General features: G+C 37.8%; 1 protein-coding gene across 5 annotated transcripts in view; it reads left to right on the plus strand.

Annotated features, from left to right (window-relative positions):
- Positions 1-551: 551 nt before the first annotated feature.
- The window catches only part of PRUNE2 (prune homolog 2 with BCH domain), a 125,995-nt gene continuing 101,581 nt past the window's right edge, over positions 552-24,965 (plus strand). For all 5 annotated transcript variants that reach the window (XM_079331175.1, XM_079331171.1, XM_079331173.1 and 2 more), the window contains exon 1: positions 552-670. In XM_079331175.1, coding sequence (XP_079187301.1) covers positions 635-670 — 36 coding nt within the window. In that variant the 5' untranslated portion in view covers positions 552-634. The remainder of the gene's footprint in view (positions 671-24,965) is intronic.

Raw genomic sequence — 24,965 nt, forward strand, 5'->3', positions numbered from 1 at the left:
TCATTACATCATAGATGGTTTGAGTTGGAAGGAACATTAAAGGACACATAGCTCCAACTCTCCTGCAGTGGACAGGGAACCTTCCACTAAACCAGATTGCTCAGAGCTCCATCCAAACTGGTCTTGAACCCCTGCAGAGATTGAGCATCCACAACATCCCTGGGCTGTCATCCTAGACTTTTTTCTTAACATCCAATCTAACCTCTTGTAATTTGAGCCCTCTGCTTGGTTCCCTCCAGATCTTTTGCCACCAGGGGAAGGGGACCCCCAAGCGGTCACTGCGCCTGACCCCAGTGCCCTGGAGCCTTCCACTGCTGAGTCCCTGCAAACGTGAAACGGGGAACCGAGCAACCCTCAACCCAACAGTTGTTGGAGTTCTTGTCAGAGGGCACGCCGCCGTTTCCCAGGGCCTGGCGTCCACGAATACATCGCGCACCACGATGGCGCATCCCGATGGCGCATCCCGATCCCGATCCCCGTGCCCCGTCCCGCCGCGGTCCGCGCGCCCCTGCGGCACGGGCTGACGTCAGCAGGGCGGGGCGGGGCGGGCGCTCCGCAGCACGGCGGGCGCGGGCCGGCCGGGCACCGAGCGGGAGCGCAGCGCCGGCCCGGCCAGGGTCTGCCCGGCGGAGCCATGGAGGAGTTCCTGCAGCGCGCCCAGTCCCGGCTGGTGAGTCACGGCGGGGGCAGCGGGACTTTGCCCGACTCGGCGGTGCCTGCGGCCGTCGGGGTCGCCCCCCAGCCCCGGCTCTCCGGAACTTCCCTGCGCTCTGCCGGGCGGGCTGAGGATGGGCTGGTACCTGCGCAGGGCTGGGACTGCCGAGTGCTCGGGGGGTGCGCGATCTTCGCTGCCCTCCGGTTACTGCTGAATAATGCTGTGCTTGAGGAGCCCCGAGCCCCGTCGGGCCGGCTCTGGGGGTGTCGGCATGCCGTTTGCGGGTCGTTTGCGCCTTCCCTGCGACTTCACGATGCATCAAGTTGCATCGTTGAAAGGAGGGGAATAATATGCGAAGTCGCTGAAGAAGTATTACTTTTGCGGTCTAAATGGCTCTAGCAGTAAGGGATAAGTTTGGGTAAGCAAGGGATTAAATAACTGAGCAGTGTGCAAAGATTACCAAGGTTCAGCATCACAGTTGTGTCTCAGTTGCCATAGGTCTTTAATACTGTGTTTGGAATCGCAGAGGGTTATAGACCCTGTTCTCAACAGGCTTCGTGGTAGGGCTGTGCTGAAACTGCAGAGTACTTATTTTGTTTACAGTGACTGCTAATCTACCCCAGACAGTGTGTGCTCTTTTCCCCCTGTGTGCACTGCAAAAGTAGGATGCTTTTAAGACTCCGGTGTTCTTAGGCCAACTCATTTTCCATTTTGATTTTCTCTGCAAAACTCGGTTTTACTGACTTCTTACTTTTCACGCGTAGCCTGCATGCTCACTAGCTATCTCAGCTCTAAGAAATGTGTTTAGTTATAGCGACAGGGCTGGGTTTATCCCACGGCTGCTTGTTTTATCCTGTGTTTTGGGGTATTTGGTAGTTGTAGAGCCTTCCGAGTTTCAGACATCTCTTATGAATCACTGTAGAGGGAGCAATCATAAACCCAAGATGCTCTTTCTCTGACAGATGTGTTTCTGTATCTAAAAGAATTTGTTAAAGATGATTTGTTATACTATCCCGTTGTGGCATTGTTGGAAATCAGAGAATCAAGTAATTTTTTAGAAGAAATTAAACCCTTGAAATGAATGCCTTGGTGGCTTCCTTAATGTTTAACTGTGTTGGCAGATATTAAGGGTAAATAAGCATGAAGTGTATCATTGTGGTCACATGCCAACTAAGTTGTTTTTCAATGTATTTTTAGCGGCTTTTAAAATATTTCCCCTATGTTTTCGTATAAGCAGTTGTAACTTTGGAAGCCCTCTTAAAAAATACTGCACAGTGTAGTTACAAATACTTAATATATTTTTCACATTAGCATTTCACATATTGCAAAATTTGAGATGGAGATGGCAGTTTTGACAAACTTTCTGCTGGAGTACAGCATAAATAGTCGCACTTGATAGACATTAATTATGCAACGATAATGCTTCCCATTAGTAAATGGCAAGCAGTAAAAGCAATTTGTTTACCTATAAAAGCGAATATTGCACTAATCTTTCTGATTAGCTTTTGATGATCAGAAAGGAGCTGTCTAGAAAAGCAGAATCTGAAGAGGCCCATGGAGAATGGAGAATAGATGATATTATTTCTTTCATGTAGATTAAGCAGGGAGCACAGGAACTGAGCTCACCACAACAGCACAGCCCTTTATATTTATACCTTCTGTATCATGGGAGAAAAAGATATGTTTTGCAGGAGGCCTCCTCTAGAGGAGTGGTATTGTAGGAGGACAATGTCTTTCTGACTGATGTTTCTGTGTATGGGCATGTAAGCTGAGCATGGCTGGAGATGAACACTGGTGTCTTCAGTTCAGAACAGACCCGTAAATCTTACAGGTTGTCTTCAATTTGCCAGTTTACTCTGTACTGCAGTGACCTGAAAAGGGTAACCCAGAGAAATTCAAGATTTGCATCCTGCAACACGAAAAGCTGTTAATGTGTTTTTGTTTCGGCTTGGACAGGCCTTTTTTTGGGATTTGTTTTCAGCTGGTAGCCACAGGCTGAGCTGAGGCCAAACAGTGAGCAGTCTTTGTTTTGACAGTGATGCAAGGTGAAGCTGTGCAGGGGAATGGGTGAATGACTAAGGAGGAAGGAGCTGCTGTGTGTTGTGCTGCTGCAGCCTGGGATGTGGAAGATGCTAAAAGGCCTGCAGCTGTACCTGGTGATGCCAGTGTCACACTGCTGGTATTTCACACCACAGGTATTCCTGTTAGGTTAAACACATTACAGTGCTGACTACACGATTGTTACTCAGCATGAGTCAAGGAAAATTTTCTCCAGAAGGAGCAGTGGCTCCAGACCATGCAGGGGAACCTATTACAGGAAGTGCTTTGTCATTCATTTGGGTCTGGATCCAGCCTCAACATTAATCAAGGCTATTTATCAGCACGGAGCGAATTATAGCCTCGGACTGTGCTGCACAAAGGACACACTTGTTGTTTTTTTCCTAAGATTTTGTGTTGTGTACCTTCAATACCTTGTGTGTATTGATTGTTGGAGAGGAGAATTCTGTGTATTATCTATTAATAATACAGGCTCAACTAGACTATTCCTTCCTAAAGAACAATGGATTTTGCTTTCGTAGCTTGTCAACTGTAAAATGCCCTCAGTAATTTTCAGTATCAATCTTTGAAGTAGTTATGTGTAATCTATGTAAAACCAAGGAGGCAAAATTTTAGAAGGCAATACATGATATAAGAAATGACATTTTTGTAATGACATACCGAGATTTTTTTTCACATTTATGGCTCATTTCTGTAGGTTTTTCTCAAATTTTTTTTAAGTATAGTAGTAAAGTAAGAATAGGTGAGACTAGATGAGATCAAAGATCCTTCTAAACCATTCTAGCTTGTCTAGTTGGGGATTATAAACAGTAAAATACACAGGGTGATCAGGTGCTGAAAGCTTAGATCCAAATGTATAGCTGAGCTAACATGTTAGTCACAGCTAGAACTATCTTCCATACATTTGGCTACGTCATGTGCTTGGGGTTTTTTATCCTTTGGCTTCAACAAAATCCCTGAGACAGTGAATTTTACAGTTTTATCATGTGTTTTGTTCAACAGTGACAGTATCCCTCTTTGTTTGCTTTAAACTGCCTGACAATTTTGATATGTGTTCTATGATGCTTCTACCTGAGTGATTATTTTTATTTCACTTTCTCTCTTTAGTTAAGTATTACTATATCCTTCTTGTCTCCTTTCAGACTTTTCCAAGCTAAAGTTTTCTGTTGCCTCTTCATACATGAGCATAATTCTGTCAATCTGCTCATCCCTGTGCCCTTTCTCTGAACATTTTATTTAACCCTTTGAAAGCTGGGGAGCCTAGAACTGCCTATGACAGCATACAAAACTGACAGTAGTACAATGACCTCTCAGTTTTTTCCATTTTCTTAAGGGTTCTTGTTATCCTACTTACTCTGTTTTACTGTCAGAAGGCATTTTTCTGATACTTTCAGAGTATCATGTAAAGTGAATGCATGATGTTTTTTCTGCTTAATAATACTTTTTTTAAAGCTCATCTGACAGTGTACAGCAACTTAATACAGTTAAAAATGAAGATGGGTTGTTTTCTTACATTTTCCCTAGTCTGCACTTCTTGGCCCTCATTTCCATTTACTGTTTTATTCTCTAGTTCCTCAATCTAAGGAGTTCTTTCTGCTGTTCTTGTAACCAGCTATAGATTTTTATATATATAAATCTATATCTATCTATATATGTTTATATAGACTCTCCTAAATAATCGACTCTTGTCTGCAGCTTTTTTCACCTCATTATTTGCCTACTGTCCTACTGGAAGTGATATTATTTATTATTTTTTGATATGAAAAATAGCATGTCTCAGCACATATTCTTTTGGAGACCCCTTCATGGTTATTTTTTCTTCATTGAAAAAATGACCATTTTTTCCTGCCCATTTTTCCTTAACTTTTAATTCTGTAATATGTTATGAAAGGATCATGAAGGATCCCTTTTTTCTTTGTGATTTTATTTCTTTATTGGCCTATAAGAAATTGCTCAGTAATATTTTGGAAGATCCAAGTACAATACTTGCTTGTCTTTCTCTGTATGCTTATTGAGTTATTTAAGAATTTAACTTTAAACAATTTTGTACAAAAATGTCATACTTCACAAACACTTTTCTCCCACTATATTATGTTATTAATTTCTTCCAATTAGACTCTTTTAGTCAGCAAGCCATTCAGCTGGAGAAGAGTGACTGATCAGTCAGTACAAAATTTCGTGTAATTTATTTGAGATGGCAAATCAAAAGTTTAAGGTTTTAGTGGTATAATTTCAGAATTATCAGAGTGGTTATCAAGATGTTAAAGTCAATCAAATAGAGAACTGAACATCTGAAAGTACTTTGTCATTAGTTCTCTGATGTGGAATACTGTGTACTGAAGAAGCTTAAGGAATACCTAACTTAAGTTAGGTATTTTTCAAATAGTCTTATGTGCTTTAGACTGTTAGAGTGAAGTGGAATGACTGTGAGAAGCTAAATCAAGGGAATCTGTCAAGAAAGAAGCTGTAAGAATTAAAAAAAAATAAAAAATGCAGAATTGCATGTGAGAGATGCTGAAACAAGGACTGCCAGAGAGTGCTTTTTCCCTGGCTTTAGGGCTGTGCCTAATGGAGAACCTAATGCTTTGTATGCTGGCTTCAGGGAAGTCAGAGAACAGAATGATCCCCAGAAAGGCTTAATGTGCTGATAATTCTGAGATAACCACATACTACAGCAAAGTGCTTCAAACAAGTAATTGAAAGATGGTCCTCCTCCTGCAGAGAATAGCAAATTATCTGGGGAATCTTTCTAAATGCTATGTATCTTCAGCAGTTAACAGTATTTGGGAAAAGAACCCCAAACCCTCTAAAAATTGAAGTTATTTTAATCCCTTGCTAATACAAGAAAAGAAGAATGCTAGACCAATGTTCACCAGGGTAGCACAGTGGACAAATGTGGTATTATGACCCCAGACAGGGGTGCCCAAAGAAATACTGGACTGTGTGAGTGGATATTTTCCAAACTGAGGGCCAGACCCTTGACCAAGGAGATGCCCCTGAGAATAGTAAAAAAGGCTTTTAAGGCACTGCTTTCATAGATCTGAAAAATGAATGTTGTACTTGTTTCCGAGGCACAGAAGTTCAAAGAACAGTCAGTGATGATGGCATGACTTGAGTAGATTTATGTGACCGCAGTTTAAAAACAAGCTGAGTCACTTACATGCTTATTCATACTGCCTCTTATTTTCCTTTCTGGAGGGTTTTTATCAATGATATGCAGTGGTTACTTTGAAAATAATATTTGATTTAGTTGGAATAGTTTTGGCTTTACAGGAAGTGAGAGACACTGCAGAAGTGAAGCAGAAGTTATTTTCCCAGAAACTGCTGAACATCTCCGAGCTGAGGAGTAAAAAAGCTTTCAAACATTTAGACGAGGAATCAAGTCTTACCCTCTCATGTATCTTCTTTGCATTCATCCAGCAGCACACAAGGGACTTGACTCCACTTAGCAAGGCACTTACACTGTGTAAGAATTAAAGAGTATGAGTAATGATATTGACTCTGGTTGGAAAACTCAGATGTAGAAGTTGTATATACACCTAAAAAGGTTGCAGAATTGGAGTATTACGGCTGATTAACCTTTTATTACTTAAATCCATCAGAAGAAATCATGCAGCAGTAACTACTGAGTCAGTGCTTATTAGTAATAAGGAAAAAAAGTACAAATATTGCACCAATGTATTTCTGAGGTAAATTTTTAAACAATGCATGGTTCTGAGCAGTTACAGTAGTACTGGAGGGCTGTTTTTTGTCATTGTGATAGAGCTTCAGGTGGAATAATTCCTTCTTTTATGGGTACTACATAATCAAAAATATTTCTTAACTGAGAAAAGAATTCAAGGAATCGTAAGAAAATTAGTTAAAGAATTGACATACAAAGAAAAAAGAATGAACTAAACATGAAACGTGATTAAGTTGCACTGAGACATGAGAGCAGTCTGCATCTGTAAGGCTGCTAGAAGCAATACAAAGAAAAGAATCATTCATTCAGGTACGTAGATATAAATATGTAATTGCAAAACAGTCTGCAGTAGCTTAATAAAGGGAATATTTCCAGGAAATAAGGTCTATTAGCAAGGAAAACAGTTTCCCAGAGGAAGGAGAGAAGGTTTCTTTATATAAGTATACCAAAATAAAACCTGAATTGGATGAATATATGTAAAACTACTTTAAAAAGCAACATGTAATTGTAAGGAAAAGTATTACTGGGTAATTTAATAGCCTTTTACAGTTCCACTAAAGCCAGACAGACTACAAACGTGTGGCAGAAATTGAGAATTAAAAATGCTTTTCACCCATAGATTTTCATGGTTTGGGATGATAGAAATAGCATTAAAACAATAACCTACATACCTTGCTTTTCATCAGTCTCTGGTGCAGTGATAAGGGAAGCACACATATTGATCGTGATTAGGTCAAATTCTATCCTGCTTAACTTTTGGAATATTGAATCATTTCATATGTAGCTGACATACTTTATACTTTGTTCTACGCACAAATAAATTCCAATAAATTTCAGTGCAGTGTAGTAGGGTATTTATATGATTCTGTTGTGCTAGATTACATGGAAATACTGATTAAAAAATTGTTTCAGTTCCTATCTTAAGAGTCTGTTGGGCATACTGGAGGAAGCAGATAAATCCAGTGTAGTGGTATGGTGGTAATAGTTGGCTTTATGCTTTCCAACCTATTCGTTAGCATTTTAGCAAAGGGCAGTTTTGAGTAGGAGTTAGAAAAAGCCAGAAACTTGCTGAGGTTTGGAAACCTTATGTCTTTAAGCATAGAGGACACATCAGAGAAAAATGGAATCTGGCTACTCTTTGCATTCCTCTGCTATAGGTTTTCAGAAGATAAAACTTAATGTTTCATTATTGAATAGGAAACGATAGACGAAGCAGAGAAGGATTTGAAAAGGTTTCAAGATGTTGCTGAGGCATTTCTTGAATGTGTTGAAACAAGGAGGGTGGGAAGAGGGAGGTCTGTATGGGCAGAGTCAAAGCCATAGGCTAGGAGGGGAAGGCTTTCCACAGCAAGGTTGTGGAAGCTGCTAGGTTACTTCTGCTGAAACCAAATAATATTTATGTGATTAAACCATCAGGGATGATAGCCAGAGTATTAGATCTGAGGGTGGGCAGAAGGGTTAATGAGCTAAACAGGCCTGCAGGACTTTGCAGTAGGTTAGGAGTGTGTGTCTAAACTGAATGTGATATCAGGATTACAGACTGGGTTTATAGGTAGGATCGTTTCATGAGTCCCTCATGAGCATATATCTGTGACTTATGTTCCTCTGAGAGAGAGGCATAGTAAAACCTCAGCTTTAACCATACTCTGTTGGACTGTATGATTGTGATTGTGTTGGGAAGGTGTGGAGTAGGTGTGGGATTTTGCTTTGGGAAGGGCAGGACTGGAGCAGTCAGGACAGGATGGAATTCTGTTTGTCAGCCTGGAGTCCTGAGGGAGATCAGGTTTAGGATTTAAAATACTTTGTAACATTCCTGTTATATGCTTTTTCTTCAAAGAAGGGAGTCTGTTCCTAAAAACATTAGACAAGTCCTTAACTGCAGGTATGATAACACTTGTTCTAACAAGATCCAAATAGATCATGGAAGGACAGCAAGAAGATTAGAAGAATTCAGAAAGTGATGACGTCTGGAGGACGTCAGAGTTCTCCTTTCTTGTTTACTTGATCATTTGACAGTAACTGAATAATGTGTAATAGCCTAATAGACCTAATGCACTGGCCCAGTTCCATCTTGCACAGTCATAACCTGCTTCTGTACATTTCCTTCTAGCTGTAATTAATCTTAGGCTTCCTTAAAAACAAATTCTGTCTAGAGCACAGCTTGATTTTGCAGTGTATCTGTTTTGTACTACTTAGAAAATTTTGATCTTGCTGTATTTTGATAGCAGTAATTGTGTTTGTCTGTTTGTAATTGGCACAGTTTTGGTTTTTGATTTAGTCTTGTGTGTGGAAGTGGTGCTGCATGCAATCCCTGATACTAGCCAACCAAGTTAGCTGCTAAAACAGCCTTTGCCTGTGAGACACCATCGTGCTGTAGTGACCTTTTCCCTAATGGTTAATCTCATTAGGCTACACAGCATAAAAATGATTATTCTCAATAAATACTTCCTTGCACTTGTACAGTAGTGATTACAAAACCCAGATCAAAGAGGAGTTGGTAGGGAGGAAGAAAACTCTGCATTGTTTCTTCAGCTGCTATCATGCTCATATAACTCCTGGAAGTATGTGGAGACTTAGAATCTGGAGTGCTACAGAAGCAGGCATATTCTGCTTGTTGAACCTTGTGTGCTCTTCTGGAGTCAGTGAGATGGGTGGAAAGAGGAAAACTTCCCTTTGATGAGAAACAGAATTCCTCTGCTTGGAATATATTTGACTTTTTCTGAAGCAGTGATAAATGATGAACTTTTGAACACTTGCAGGGACAGTCCTAAATACAGACACTTGGCAAATAATCAGTTGACTTAAGTCAGCAGCCTTTCTTTGACTTAGGAAAGGTTTCAGCGTTCAGCCAAAGTCATTTTCAGGCCTGGCTGTGTTACAGTTGAGTGAGATGGAGTGATGGCTTAACCTGCTGGCAAAGTATGCTACTATGTTTGACAATGCCTGTATGCAGTCCACAGAAGTTTCATAGATGTTTACTTAGTTTCCTTACAGATAAATTTGTTTGAGACTTTATCCTTAGCAGTCACATTACTTAGAAGAACATGTGGCTTTTTGTGATGTACCTGAATATCGTGTCTGTAAGAGGGTGTTTAGGTCTATATGAAATCTTGTAAAGGTTAGTCGGCAGGGTTCCTGTGTATCTTTTTCTAATGTGTTTGAAGTAAATAGCATTATAAAGTTAAAAGACCAGATATTTATTCACTCCCCATTTCACTTCCGTTCTCTTTCCTCTTTTGGATTTGGTCCTGTTCTTTGATTTTTAAAATATTTTAAAATTTAACTAGCATAAAAATGGCAATTACCCATTCAATTGAAATAATTGTAGTGCAGAAAACAAACAAAATTTTCCCTTTTTGCAAAGATGGTCTTGACTGTTCTTTCTTTCTTTTGATTTGGTTGAAATAGGATGCATGGTAATTTTTTGACTAGCAAAAATACTTTAACTCAAAGTTTATCTGAATTGCAAACTTTTTTTTTTAATTAAAAATTAATTACTTATTCAGTCTGTGCGCGGTTTGTAGACTGAATGGTATCACTAAGGCATTCACAGTCTGGTGAAGAGATGTGGTAAAGAGATTATATACTTCTCTACCACACTAAAGGAAATCTCTGCATTTGTTTCATGATAGAATGGGACTGTAGAGGATGTTGATAGATAAACTGTGCAGTTGTTGCAAACAGCTTTAAAGTTTTACAGCTTGGCTACTTTTTTACCTGAGATTTGTTTTGTGTGTGAAACGAAGAAGTATGGGATGGTTTAGCATGATTCTTTGCTTTCTGCATATTCTAAAAGGCTAACTACATAAACTTATTTAAAGGTAGCTCCCTGCTACTGTGAGGGATGTCTTCCCTTCCTTGAAAATTTGATGTACACTAGAACTTCAGGAACTGATGGCCCTAGCACAAGAATGAAATGGTTTCATTAACTGAAGTGGTATAACTATGTGTTAAAGCCTTCATTCCATGGATAAGAGAGTGGTGTAGAATGGAATTCTAGTGTTTAATTTCCAGAGACACTGGCTCATATCCTATTTAAATCACATGTGAAAATGAATGAAATAATCTAATGTTAACCGTTTGTTAACTTCTTAGGGATCATTGCACAGTTTTTAACTGACACCTTTTGTGCAGTGGAAGAGGAATTTCTGAGGCTGGATCAGAGGTATTTTGCCTGATGTGTTTTGCAAAGTCTGTGCAATAGTTGTGGTATGGTATGGTATGGTATGGTATGGTATGGTATGGTATGGTATGGTATGGTATGGTATGGGCCTCAGTATCAAGGTGTTTAGCCAATCAAAAAAACAATCAAAATAGCCATCAACTTCCCACCCCTGCCCCATCTGATAATTGAACCAGTTATGATCTCATGTCTGAAAAGATCATCTATTTACATATTCTAAGTAAAACGAAAGTTGCAGTTGATAAAGAAAATGAACTGATATAAAGAAGTACTTTTGTTTAAATTTAGGTAAGTATGAAGACTATGAACTCTGCTTAACTAAAAATGCTGAGTTCTTGTTTACATTTATACTGGGTAAAACTGGAGAGGCCCCAGTATGCGAAAATGGAACACTGAATATAAAAATGCTCTCTTTTAATGCTGACAGCAATAAGCAGGTGAATTTACCTTCTTGCATCCTTTTCTCCTCAACTTTGTAGTTTAGAGAGAGGGTGAAGTAATGAGATATCTATTTATATTTTTATTTTATTTTTCCTTTCCCTTATTTTTTTCTCTCCGCTCATTCTTCTTTCCAACCAGTACAATACACAACAGGCAGAGCTATGATACTGCCAGGTCGCTTTTAAGAGTAGAGTACTGTACAGTGTGTGTGAAATTAGTAGATACTCTCAGTAATATTTCAATAGTTTCAGAACACTACAGTGTAAGTAATTTGTGGTTCTTCCTCAGTGCTGGTGATAGTGTAGTTTGTCTTTTCCTTTTGTGCCAACAAATGAGCTACAGGTTCATTCTTTCATAGATCTTATTTTTTAGGCTAAGTTGACCTCTTCGGATGTGATTGTTTCTGAACTATCACTTTCATTTCTACCATACAACCTGCTGTCCTTTGCTAAAAAACCAGATCATCCTACCTGCTGCTGAGTTTTGCTACACTGAAACATAATCAAAGATGCTGAACAAGATGTGATATGACATTCTATGTATTTCTAGATCTGATTGTTTGCACGTCTTCCATTGTTAATTGAGTGTTTAATTACTTACCTTTTGAAGTAGTTAGAATTTGTTTTAATCTTTGAATATTTCAAATTTTCAGACCCCAAATCAGTGCTACTTGATGATGATGTGGTAAAAGCAACCTAGATAGTTACCTTATTAAGTAGTGATTAGAATTTAGCTGCTTTTCTTTTCTTCTAACCAGATAATAATTACTGGTACTGAACTAACAGCAGCCTGTAGGAGCAGAATCTGCTCTCTGCTTCCATAAATTAGAACTGGCTATACATTTATATTTCATGTATTTGTTTGGGCCACAGTAAAATATCAGAAGATGCAGCTGGAGAAAGTAATCTGGTGTGTTCTGCCCAATTAAAAACTCAGAGGATGATTGAATTCCAGGCATTGTAAGGGGTAAACATTTTTCTCAGATGCATGAAAATCTCCATTACAGACCTATTCCATTGTGAGAACGTGGGACTCACTTTAAAGCATGGATTTTAATATTTCCAGGGTAACTACATAGGTTTTTTAGGAAGAGTCTATATAAGATAACCAAAGAAGATAAGACTGAGGAAGATGGAAGGGGGCTGCAAGCACTGGGTGTAGTTGTCCAGCCTGGCATCTCAGCTCTAGCAGTTTTCACTTTGTCCATGCTCTTAAACTGCACTTTAATGTAGGTCACTTGTGCACTCACATTCCCTGTCACATTCACTTGCACACACAGACTGAAACACAAACCCTTGGGACTCTTTCTAGAAATTGTTGAGATAGGCAAGAAAATTCCTGAGGTGAGGAGAGTACAGATCTTACTGAATAGGACTGGTGAAACTGGAATGTTTCGTACGTATTAGAAACACTGACTTCTTTGGTAAATTTGCTCCTCTAAAGAAGGAAAAAACTGGGCTTTCCTTATGCCCATATGGCATACTATAGCTTTTGACTTTCTGACAAATACTGTTGAAGAAATGACGCTCTGTTTTCACTTGATTTGAAGAAAAAAATTGAGTGTCCCAAGGGCAAGACTTTGAAGGAATATCTGAGGTCACTTGGTTTGCTCAGCTTGAGGGAAGAGAAGGCTGAGGCAAGACACAGGGTGGTGGCAGGGGAGCTGCTGATCTCTCCTTGTGAGTGGTGATAGATCATAGGAAAATGGAATTAAGTTGTGCCAGGGGATGTTCAGACTGGGCATTAGAAAGATTCTTTGCTTAAAGAGAGGATGATCAGTCACTAGAACAGGCTTCTCATGGAGGTGTTCATAGCATCAAAGCCTCTCAGAATTCAAGGAGAGTCTGGGTGATGCTTTTAGTCATCTAGTTTAGTGTTGGGTAGTCCTGCAAGAATGAGGGAGTTGAATTTGATGGTCCCATGAATATCTTCCAACTTGAGATATTCAAGAATTTTATGATTCTGTCAAATATGAAGAGCTTTTATTTTTTTCTTTGAAACAAAAAGAAGTATGATAAACAGGTTTTTTGCAAGCTCTTCTACAAAATCTATAATAGATCCGTTTTCTTTGTAGTCATAGTTTGATAAACTCTTGCATATATTTTCAAGCCTGAACCTTAATAAGTGTGTAATTAACAGATAGATTCAGAGTATCACGGATGAGTCTGGAGCATCCAGAGATTCTGGGGAAAGCACTTTAAATCAACTGGCTTGTCATTTTTTGACAGGAAGGACAGGATAACTCCATCCCTCAGAGATCCCAGCAGAATACATAGCTGCAGTAGGTGACTGGATGATGCTGAGACTATTATAGCTATAAAACCATTTATCTTCACATTAAAAAGATTTAGCCCTCATAATAGACTATTCACCTGTGACAGTGCAGAGAAGCTCAAAAGTGGCATGCTTCCTAATTCAGATTTACTTCTTTTCCTTTTTTGGGGAAGAGTTAATCTCCACAGCATTTCCTTTGAGAATTCCTTTGCTGAATGTTAAGAAAGTAACTAATTTTTCTGATGGATTGGTGTGTGATAGAGCATGTTGTCTGCATTGAGAGTTAGAAGCCTCTTCTATAATAAAAATAAACAGAAGTCTGTAGAAATAGATACAAGGGCAATGGAATTTTCTTGCACTTTCTGCATCTTTACTGAAGTACTTGGTACTTGGAAGCCCCATTCTCTGTTTGTTAACACTGAGTACTATTTTGAACAAGGGTATGGTGTGACACATTTAAGTTAAGAACCTTATTTAACGTGATTGCTGAGTAAGACAGAGTCTAGGCTGGGAACACACATTCAAGCCCCCCACTGCTCCCAGCCAAACAGAAAACAATCAACCAAAGAAACCTCCAACCAAAATAAAAAAAAATCCCGGAAAAATTCCTGCCTCCCCCAAAAAATACTTTGTAGCAACTAATAAACAGCAAAAAAGACAAAAGTGAAAGTAGAATGGTAATATTTATTGAATGAGTGAGTATCCTATTTTGTTTCTGATTCTGTCAAAAAGTCTAAATAAACTTGTACACTTAACTTGAATAATGGTAGCTTATTTTCGCTACTCTCACATTCTTTGTCTGCAATTTTTGGTTACTGTTGTTAGAGAGTGCCCCAACTTTGCATAATTGCAAGTGTTTCTTTATAATTGCAAGTGTTTAATTAATAGGAATCAACACACATGAAGTTTAAAATAGCTCAAACCCACTGAGCTGTAGTAGCCAGGTCTTTTCCCCTGTTAGCTCTTACAAAAACACCTGCATAAATTAGGTAGTTGTACTGGGGGGCCAGGGAGCAATGTAAATCAAGGGAATCAAGTGTCAGTTGAAAATAGGGTGTTTCTAGTCACAGAGGGATGGGTTTTCCCCTTTCTCTCATCTTTGGTGCTCATAGCTTCCCCTGCTGAATGATTTGTGGGAAGAAAAGTTTTTCTGTTTTTTCTGAAGAAGGCCATGCTGAGCCACAATGTTATTTCTGGTTTTGACAGGGTGGTCTGTCATGCAGCACCTAATCCTTCCCCCCCCCCCCCCCATTTTTTCCCCCCTTTCCCCCCCCTTCTTGTGTTTCAGAAGGTTTGTACAGAAACCCTGCTAGTTTAAATTTTGCATACTCGTCATTCTTTTAGTATCAGTTTCCCAAGTTGGATGAAGAAATTACTTAGACAAAGGTGGTATCTGTCTTCTGTGTCCTACTATTTGCGAGGTATTCCAAGATATCCAAAACTGATGGCAGTTTTTTTCTGAGGTGTTATATATTTATTAAAAATTCTTGTGTGTCTATGCTGAAGCATTAAAAACCAGCATTTTATGCTGAAAAGAGAATTCCCTTATGAGGAGCAGTTAAGTGGAAGTTTCATATAAATGTGTTACGAACTTCCCTTGTGTTGTGCACTTTAAAATGGCCTTTTGAGTTTCATCTAATTTTTAAGTACTACCATCACTTTGTATCACATTGACTTCACAGACTGATTGTCAGCAGAGTAAGAATTGCAGATTTTCTTGCTAATGTTATATTAAGCATATTGCACAGCTCACATGCTTCATAGTGCACCTTTCATAACAAAACAGGTAATTTAACTCATGCTTTTATCAAAACATCCATATATATTGATATTGGTGTGTCGTACAGGCTTGTTTTAGGGAAAAAATAAACAAAATTTAAACTTTTTATTTTGGTGCTAATTGTGACACTAACTGCTGTAAGTGTTAACATCCTGGTTCCCCTGTTAATGGGCTTCATTATAACGTATTTTTAAAGCTGGCTTTTAAATCACAGGAACGTAAAATTCATGTGGTTTCAGCGAGTGTGTATCTCCTCAGACAGGCATGCAGTCTATTTTTACAAGTAGACCTCATTCTCAATATTTGCTTCTCATATATTGCTGTGTGTAACAGATGACTCAAATCACAAACCCTCTGTGTAGTGGAGTATGTCAAATCTCTTTTAAGTCAGTATGTTTTTTTATGATTTGATATTCTGTTTTTTTTTTTTTTCAGGAGTGGCAGTATATATGTTGATGCTTATATATATATATATGAACTCTATCTACAGCTAGGGATTAAGTGTTCAAATATGACTGAATGTAATTATATTGCCATTATACCATATCCTCTTTGGCTGATGTTAAGAAAAATTATTATTCTACTTAGCTGGTGGAAGAAAGGAAAGAATTAAGCTTTGTTTATTTTTAACAGACTTTCCTAATTCCATTAATGCTGAACAGATATCCTTTCAACAGCAGTACAAGGCCAGTATGTGCTTCCAGTATAAGGGAGAGAAAGCTACATACAGTTATTATATAGAAAGCTATATACAGTTACTATTTGCTATTTTAGTGAAAAATACTTGCATTACACAAAATACTGTGTGATTGTCCTCTGATATGCTGAGATATTTACAATTGACTAAGCAGAAATAATAGACTAAATTGGGAGCTGTGACCTTACACTACAAAGCAGTGACATCATCACTGTGCAACCTTGTGCATCAGTATTTTGGCTTGTACGTGTCCTTTTTATGGACACAGGGGTTTTGGTTTTGTTTGTGGGTTTTTTGAGGGGCATTGTGAGTTTTTGGTGCGAGGTTTTTTTTTTTTTTTTCTTTGCATTGTTTTGTTTTGTTTGCTTGTTTATGGGGATTTTTTTGTTTGTTCTGTTTTATTTTATTTTATTTTATTTTGTTTGGGTTTTGGTGTGGTTTGTTTTGTTAGTTGGTTGAAGGTTTTTTTACACCCACTCCCAGAGACCTGAGACTAGGATGCTGTACCTTGGCTTTTTTTACATCCAGAATCAGAGTTGCAGCAAGTGCTGAGCTCTGTGGTTTAGAGGAAGTAAGGTAAGCCTGAGAAGAAGAAGGTGTTTGTTTGTTAACTTACATACCTCTCCTTACCTTAGGACTATTTATTCTTAACTACAGTAGGCATTGAAATCCAAGGAGATTTCTTTTTCTGACACTGTCCTCTCTGGTTGGAAACCAAGACCTTGACTGCTGAAGACTAGCAGGTCCCTCTGTGGGAGAGGTGCAGATATCATTGATTTTCTTAGATTAAAAATACATGATAGTGTCTTCAATACAAAACTAGGAGATATTAAAAGGTGAAAGTTGAAATATTAATGTAATTTACTTTGTTGTAACCATAATTAAAAAAAAAGTATTTCTGTCTTTTTGAATTAGCTAGGGCAGCAGATTTGCCAGGGATGATGAATTACCCGTTTTGGTGTTAAGTAAGAGGATTCAGCAAAATTAATTTGGGAGGATGTCTTAATCAGTCATTAATGTCTCTTCATATGTGAATTTGTCAATTTATATCTCCTGTTTCCCTCTACTTAATAAAATTTTAAATAATGTGTTGTGAAAACCTTAATGTAAATTAATGAAACTGAGCCAAAACTTAAATTTAGAAAACCTTCTAGTTGTGTTTGTAGCTCTTGTATTCTATTTGTGGCTACCAATTTTTATTAACTGAAATAAAGTGATACCCTTAAAAAAGTTTTATAGCTTTATAATACAGACAGTGCTTTAGTTTACTTTGTAATTACATTTTAAATTATTTTGTTTAATATTTTCCATTCTTCTAAAGCAGGAGTTGATATGCTTACCATAAAGATAATTTTTAATAATATATACTCTCTGATTCTATGGTTCAACTCTCTATAACATACGTTTTAGAAGATTCAGTTGAACTACTGTGATAGATAAAAGTTTGTGCAACCAATGTCCTATTTACTATTATTGCAATTTTCCTTTCACTCAAGGTGGGGATTTTTTGTAGTTAGTGACAACCTGTTTATAATCCTATATGAGGAAGATATGTTTATTGTATTGTGGCCCTTGACAGATCTTGGCTGTGCTGGAACATTACTTGATGACTGCAGAATTAACTTAATTTCTTTTTGTCCCCTCTTTACCACTTGTTCTAGTGCATTAAATTAAAAACATGGCTCAGTTAGACATATATTCTGTGACAGACAAAGAACCGTGAAATTGAGCTATGTTTCAGAGGGAAAATAATAATAATCTTCATAATAAATACTGTTTGCAGTATCATGATGCGCATGTCAGTTCAAGGTGTCATTGCCATCATGTAAGAGTAGTAAGACAGGAGTCTTACCCAGAATATGTAAGCTCAAGGTTCTTAATCTTTTTTGTAATCTTCCTAATGAGTACTCTGGTGCCTTGTGGGATTTTATCTACTGCACTGCTGAACTCTGAAGTAGCAGAAAGAATGGGAAATGCAAATTTGAGTATATGTCCTCCAATAGATCTTTCTCAACTTGCCTTGGGAATGAGGTAATCATGATTCTACCTCCTGATAACATTTTGTTTCAAAGTGATTGTTATTTCTTCCAGTTCTTTTACTAATTTTACATTGTCAATTGTGCTAGACAATTACAAGGATTAAATTCATTGTTTTTCTTGATGCACAAAATTTTCATAGAAAAACTTACAAGTTCCTGCTTAAATTTATCTTTCCCCCTGAAAAAATCATATATCCTCAGTAGTGTTTTAAAACTTTTTCCTGAAACCCAAACATTCAATTTCAGTTTCCTGCCTTTTCCTCATTGAATGTTAAAAGAGGGAGTTTTTCAGCCAATTAGGACTAGTGTTGTGTTACTTCAAAATAGGAATATTTATGGATTTTTAAAAAATTTTATTCAGGAATGTGTTTTACCTGCTGTATCTATTTAGAAGGAAAACTAACATCAGCACAGCAAAAACTAATGCTTTGGATTGCTATTGTATATTGCCTTTCAGCATACTTTAATTAAAGTGACATTTGTTTGTCCTATAATATCACCATTCCCTAATCGATGTACTGAGCAAGCACCATGGTGACAAGATAAGTTGCTTTGTTTTGTTCCATATGTCTGTGCTCCAAATTTTCCATAGTTTTAATTGGTTCCCTGCAGAATAACATTTACAAGCATATGGTATGGAAAATGCTGACTGCATTTGTTATCATATATTTTAGTATATTGGTGGCACTAGATCACTAAGCCTTTAAATGTGATTATGAGGTTATTTAATGCAGTCAACAGTGTGCTTAAAACACAGCAAAAATCTGCACTAAGCCAAATGGTATCAAGGAGATATGTTTAAGTGTCTTCTTAATGCTTCAGGTATAGATGGGGAAGCCTGATTCAGAAAAGATTTTGGGTAATGTTTGTGCTGAAACATACTTTGTCACCTGAGAGCAATTCTGAAAGCTTGCCATCGCAAGAGGAATGTCTGTAGGAGCTGCAGAGGCAAAATACCTGGTATGTCTAGGCTTATTGGCTTCTGAAGAGGTGAAATGGTATAAGCTGATGAAATAGAATGAAGGATCAGCTCCTATATCTCGTATGTCTGGCTTTGAAGACATCAGTAGCACATTTTTGCATGATTCTGCTCTGGAAAAAGAGGGGCAGTGGAAAGGGAAGGGTGAGTGACTGAGAAGACCCCTGTCATCTCAGCGCATATTAGGGGCTTAGTTCAATGGCACTGACATAGATTTTACCTTTTTGGTTATGCTGAAGGAGAGGTGTGTCATGGTGGAGAACATCTGAATTGAATTTTTTGCTAAGGCAAATAGATCAAGGTGATTTCAGACTGCTCCAAGAAGTGTTCTGTGGGTCATTGTATTAATAACCTCTTTGGATTTCATGAGCAGACTGGACACTTGGACATTGCCCAAATGATCAGAGGAAGAGGTTCACGCCATATGTGGGTATTTGTGATATATGTATTACATCCTTTGCATATGTTTTCAAGAGGTGACATACTGTCTCTGTCCCTAGCTGGTACCCAGATGAACTTACCGAATAAACTACTTAGAAATTTCTATTGCTGTAGTGTTATCTATGTAAAAAGGAGTATTATGCACTAAAGCAACATAATTTTCCTAGTGACTAGGTCTACACTAAAATCATATGCATGTTAAAAGTAATACAGGAATGTAATTATGCATTTTCTCCTTCTCATTTTCAATATGTCTATGGCTCTGTTGTTAGTATTATAGTGAGGACAATACAGAGATCTAAACAGTGTAGACATAACTAATTACTGTATGAGTAAAAAGTGCATTCTTATAATGAAGCATATGTTTCTATTATCATAACATCACAAATAAAAAAAAATAGATTGTTTTTTTAAAGTTAGGTTTTATTCTGAGCGCACTGTCATTTTACTGACAAGCGCAGTATTACAATTTTTATTCTGTGCTCAGCTTTTACATCAAATCAACCAAATATTTGTCTTTCTGAAGGACAACAGGAGTAAAACGTATTACAATTATAGAATTCCCTTGTGGAAAAAGAAGCTGCCAATGATAATAAAGTTTTTGTGGAATGGTGTATAGAACAGGCAGAGCAGAGCAATACTGGCTGCTACAGAGGACTAGATGTCTGATTTTTAATGTGGAATAAGAAAGAGCAAATGAAGTAATGCTGAAGTTAAAAACAGAAACAAAACAAAAGCCAAAACAAAAACTGCCGTCTTTTCGGCATCATTCTTATCAGATAATGGGTAAAAAAACCAAAGGCATTTTAGAATTCCAGTAAGATAAAAAACCTCTTGAACAAGAAAGGTGGAAGTGGAAGTGACTTTGGCCTGATCGTCTCTTCCAGCTATGATTTTCTTACTCACTAATGATGCTCTGCTGAGTTGTTGACTTACTTCAGGCTACAGTGTCATGTTCAGTTTGGTACCCATCACCTAAGGGTTATACTGACTTAAGAAATATGAAGCTTAACTCCAAAGGCTTCTGTAAAATACAATGTGCAAGTGCTGCCTGATTGGTAAATTTATTCTCAGCTGCAAAGTTGCTTCCTTCATTTTAAAGAAGCAGCTAAGCTTAAACAATCCAGGGTCAGATGTTAAGTCTGTGAGAGGCAGGTAAATTAACTGCATTGTTTGGGTTGCATTCCCTTGCCTTCACCAAAACAAACCCACATGTTTTTTGTCCAGTACATTTTCTCTTTGCTCTGTGTAATTTATTCAGGCTCTGCAGTGTATGACGTAGGGGTTTATTGCTACCAGTTTTCTCCTGAGACACCACAGAGCTGACACATGACGGGCACTCTGCTCCTCAGATAATGTACTCCTTACTTTTAAGTAATTTGTGTCTAACATCTCAAAGAACAGTTTGGCTGTATTAAGCCAAACAATTCCTAAGGGATATAAATGCAGTCAAGCCCTGTAAACTAGGTAGGCTTCCCAGTCTCATTTCTGCATATTAAATGGAAAGTGGGGAGGAAGTGGGAAGTTACATAGCTTGAAGGGGAAATTCAAAGATTTGCTGTGACTGACTTTAGGCAATAGAGATGGTCTGGAATAAATGTATAACTTGTTCTTGTGCAAAGCTGAATTCCCAGTTATTAGGTAAGAGCACTAATCCTGTGTAAGACACGTTAATTTGAACAAAAAATTCAGCATAAATGAAAGACTTTGACTTTGACTTTTATTTTCGTAACTTCTATCAGAGAGAATCATATTGACAGACTGTTGAAGTACGGCTAAGTCAAGCTTAAATAATCATTGTACTGGGAAAATTTTTGTTTTTCAGCCTTAGTAGACCATATTCTGTTTAGTCTTTTTAGGAGGAGTAATGTGATGCTGTTACTGAGCCTAAGACCATTAAAATAAGAATTTGCTTTATGATTTTATTTATCTTATATAATAAAAACCTAGGCTTCTCTAATTGTCTAAGAGAAAACATATTTAATGTCTTCCTGATTTAAAGCATTTTTTATCTCAGTATAGCAGCAAAGATGGGATCAAAACATACAGTGTCAAAATCACACTTCCAAAATGTGTGTGCATGTGGACACATTAATATGTTTTTTTTTATGTATGTACCCCATGTCTGATTCAGTTTGAAAGCCTCATACTGTTGGGTATTCCAAGTACATGCACTCCACAATCTTGTAGAAGTGGTGTCTCAAATGTTGATCCTGAAGGCAAAAATTTGTAGAAGCAGGAGAGTGTGAACATGTAAAGCTTATAAAGCATGCTGAAAAATCAATGACAAACGAATTGATGAAATCAATCTAATTTTAAAAGGAGCCAACAAGATTTTGATTGATGTTCTGTAGTGCTTCTTTTTAAAATTGAAATGGAATTTATGTGTTATTTGATTACTCTAGCTATTCTTTTTCAAGTGAAAATTTAATGTAGGAATCATTGTTCATTTCTGGATTTTTGCAATGTGAATGAAGAGAGAAGGTATTTCAAAAACAAGCAGAGCAGACTTGCCTACAGTTACAGGCTGTAAAATTAACTAAAAGTGAAAAAGGAATAAATGTTAGTAGTTCCTCAGAATTCTTTCTTGAATAGTGTAAAGTTTGTCTGCCTGCAGAATTCTGAGTCAGAGCCTATTGGTAATGCAGAAATACTGAACTGCATTTTCATCAGCAACAGTTGACCGTGCCAGTTCTTGATTAGAAATGACTGGAAAAGAGAGTTCCTGTCCTGTGAAAATTCCAGGGACAATCTAAAGATAAGACTTCATTATCCTTGATCAGCAGGTGGGTCAGATGGCTACCCTGCTTCATTTTCATTAATAATTTTGAGGGAACATCATAATTTTGTGGAATATAGTGAATTTAGGAAGCAACTTTTTAAAATAAAACTCCTTTTATCTAGAGGTTGACTCCTAAATATAGCTGTTAAAATACTAATTTCAGAAGAGGAGATGTAATCATAAGGCTGTGTTCAGCCTACTTTGGGAAGTGCAGTCATCATCAGAGTGCAAGTACAACTGGATAAATTGTGTGTAAAAATTCTGTATGTACAATAACTAAGGTATGAAGACTTTCTTTTCATCACTGTTATAGACTATATTTTCTTATTGTATCCCATTCAAAGCAGAGTATTAGATAACATTTTATGCCTATCCAGGCATTTCTGAGGATAGTGTTAAGTTTTTGATCCTTCCACTTCTGTTTTATCTTATTGGCAAGGATGTGCCTTCCACACAGAAGCAGATGGTGTGGAATTAGAAAATCACCCTTTCGTTTTATATTTTGTTCTGCTAGTGGTATTGGTGTTTTCTATAAAAGGTTTCTGTCAGATTTGTAAGTAAAGCAGGACTATACTATGGATATTCAATAGGTGATGTTTAAAACATGTCACACTTGAAATCTTTGCGACTACACTCATGTTCCTTAGGGAAGAATCTTTATGTAACCATGTATTTGACAGCTAGTACTTTAGATTACTGTGTGTCATATACTGTGCATGATAAATGGTATACTACAGGGGCAGTATCTACTGCCTAAAATACTACACTAATTTTTTGACGGACCCCCAAAGTGGGAGAAAACAAGGATTCTCTCTTATATCTCTATTTTGAATAAGAGACCATCTATTTTTTTTTCCTGGCCAGTATAAAGATTTCTTGTAAAAAGATGAACTATTTACCTTACTGGAACTTTACATGAAATATTAAATTAACTTTGCTTTGGCTAGAAACCATTTCTTTGACAACAGAGATGTATAATCATGGAAGCATAATACTGCCTGGTAGTGCAAGGCAAATGCAAGTTGTACTCCAAAATGACTACTCAATTAATCGTACCTCTGGTTTGGAGGTAGAACTTCAGATACAGAAATCCTCTTTCATGTGATTTGGTGACTTCAAATATTGGAAGACAGATTTTTTGCTATCTTGCCCTTTGTCCAAACTGTTAGGATTTTCCCCTCCAGGGCGAAGCTGTGTCTGTGAAGCTGGTACCCCCTGGCTGGTGCTTCAGGCACAAGGCTTGAAAAGTTCTCAGTGTTGTATCAGACACTGCATATCACTGTGTGGTTCTGCAGCTTCTTCCTTTTAATATGCTTCTGCTAAGCCATATTGTTTCATCTTAAGAATTGCTGTGCTTGACAAGTGCCGTCCCATTCCATGCAGTAAAAATGCAGTGATTTCGTTACAGTTTAAGGACAGAACTAGTGAAATTTGAAGCAAAAAGGAAGTAGTGACTCAGAAGGCAAGGCTGTGTGTGGTTGCTGAGTGTGCATTTGTGCAGTGTCTGTGTGTGGGAGGTGAATGTGTTTGAAGGAAAGAGAAGAGTTTTTTTGCCTTGAGACAGTTAGCATTTTGTAGGCTTTCCTGTTTCTACTAGGATGGGTCTTCAGTGTTTATTAACTTGCAAGATTACTTAAGCTTCTCTATTAACAAAAAAAAAAAAAAAGCAGAGACGATGTGATTTTTTGACTGGTATATTGTAGTTTGATCAGTCACTGTAGTTAACACGTCCTGATCAAAATTTTTACAAACCTGATGGCCAGCATTGCAGTATGTTTGAATATATCAGCTGTTTGATGCAGCTGGGAACTAATAAATGGTATTTTTACTGCAGATTCATAAAGACGTAGTTGTCATAATATGCTTTTATGTATTAATGGATAACAACATTGAACAGATAGGCAGGTTTCTTCTCTGTAAGTATCTGAGAATCAGATCTCTTACAGAGGCAGCCTAATGTTTACAAATCTCTTTCCTGAGCACAGTAAGTGAATGTTAGTCGATGCAGGTCTGATCTAACTTGAGTTATCATGACTGATGCCATCTGAAAATGACACATAATTTCTTTATTATATGTTATCCCAGTCATCCAGTGTTTGTGCATTTTACAGTTTACCTTTAATCTAGCTAAACAAAAACTCATCATCATGAAGAGAAATCGCTGATCTCCTGTGTAGTTTAATTTAAGAATTTTAGCATCATCATTAACCTCCTAAATTTTTTATTCTTAGAGATACTAACACTTCATGTTTCCCTTCTGGTTTAGCTGTGATAACTGCAGGAGGTAATCACAGTTTAGTCCTATTGTAGCTAAACCTTACCAGGCTTATGAATCTTTGTCTTCTGGATCGTGGGCTTCTCTAGCTGGGTTTTTGCTTAGGAAGACCTGTGCGTGAAAGCCTTGCATGGATGTGCCTGCTTTTCCTGAAGATGGCTGGTTGGGGTGCAGAGGGCTAAGCAAACTAGCTGTGTCTGAGATGGTGAGAGAGGAAGCAGTCTCGGACATGTTAGATAAGCAGTATGCTTGGATGGCATACTTTGGGGTTGCATTTATGGGCAGCGTATTTGTGCTTGGAAAGTTATTATTTCTGAATAATAGTAAGGTGCTAAAAAGCCATTCATTCAGCTGCACATGGGGATACAAAATATTGGTGAAATCGTGTTTTAGGTCTGCAAGAGGGGAAGGAGAAGAGGAACAAATTCTGCTTGATGAAGAGAAAAGCAGGAAAAGTTGGGGTGAAATGTACTGCTGGCCACTGTCAGTACCACAGAGGGACCTTGACAGGCGTGAGAGATGGGCCTGGACAAACCTCATGAACTGCAAGGCCAAGTGCAAGTGCTGCACCTGGGCCAGTGCAATGCCAAGCACAAATACAGCCTGAATGGAAAGGGACAGAGCAGCCATGAGGAGAAAGACTTGTTTGTGGTTGGTTGTGGATGAAAAGTTCATTATA

This window comes from Erithacus rubecula (assembly GCF_903797595.1).
Source record: "Erithacus rubecula genome assembly, contig: SUPER_Z_unloc_2, whole genome shotgun sequence".
NCBI classification, from domain to species: Eukaryota; Metazoa; Chordata; class Aves; order Passeriformes; family Muscicapidae; genus Erithacus; species Erithacus rubecula.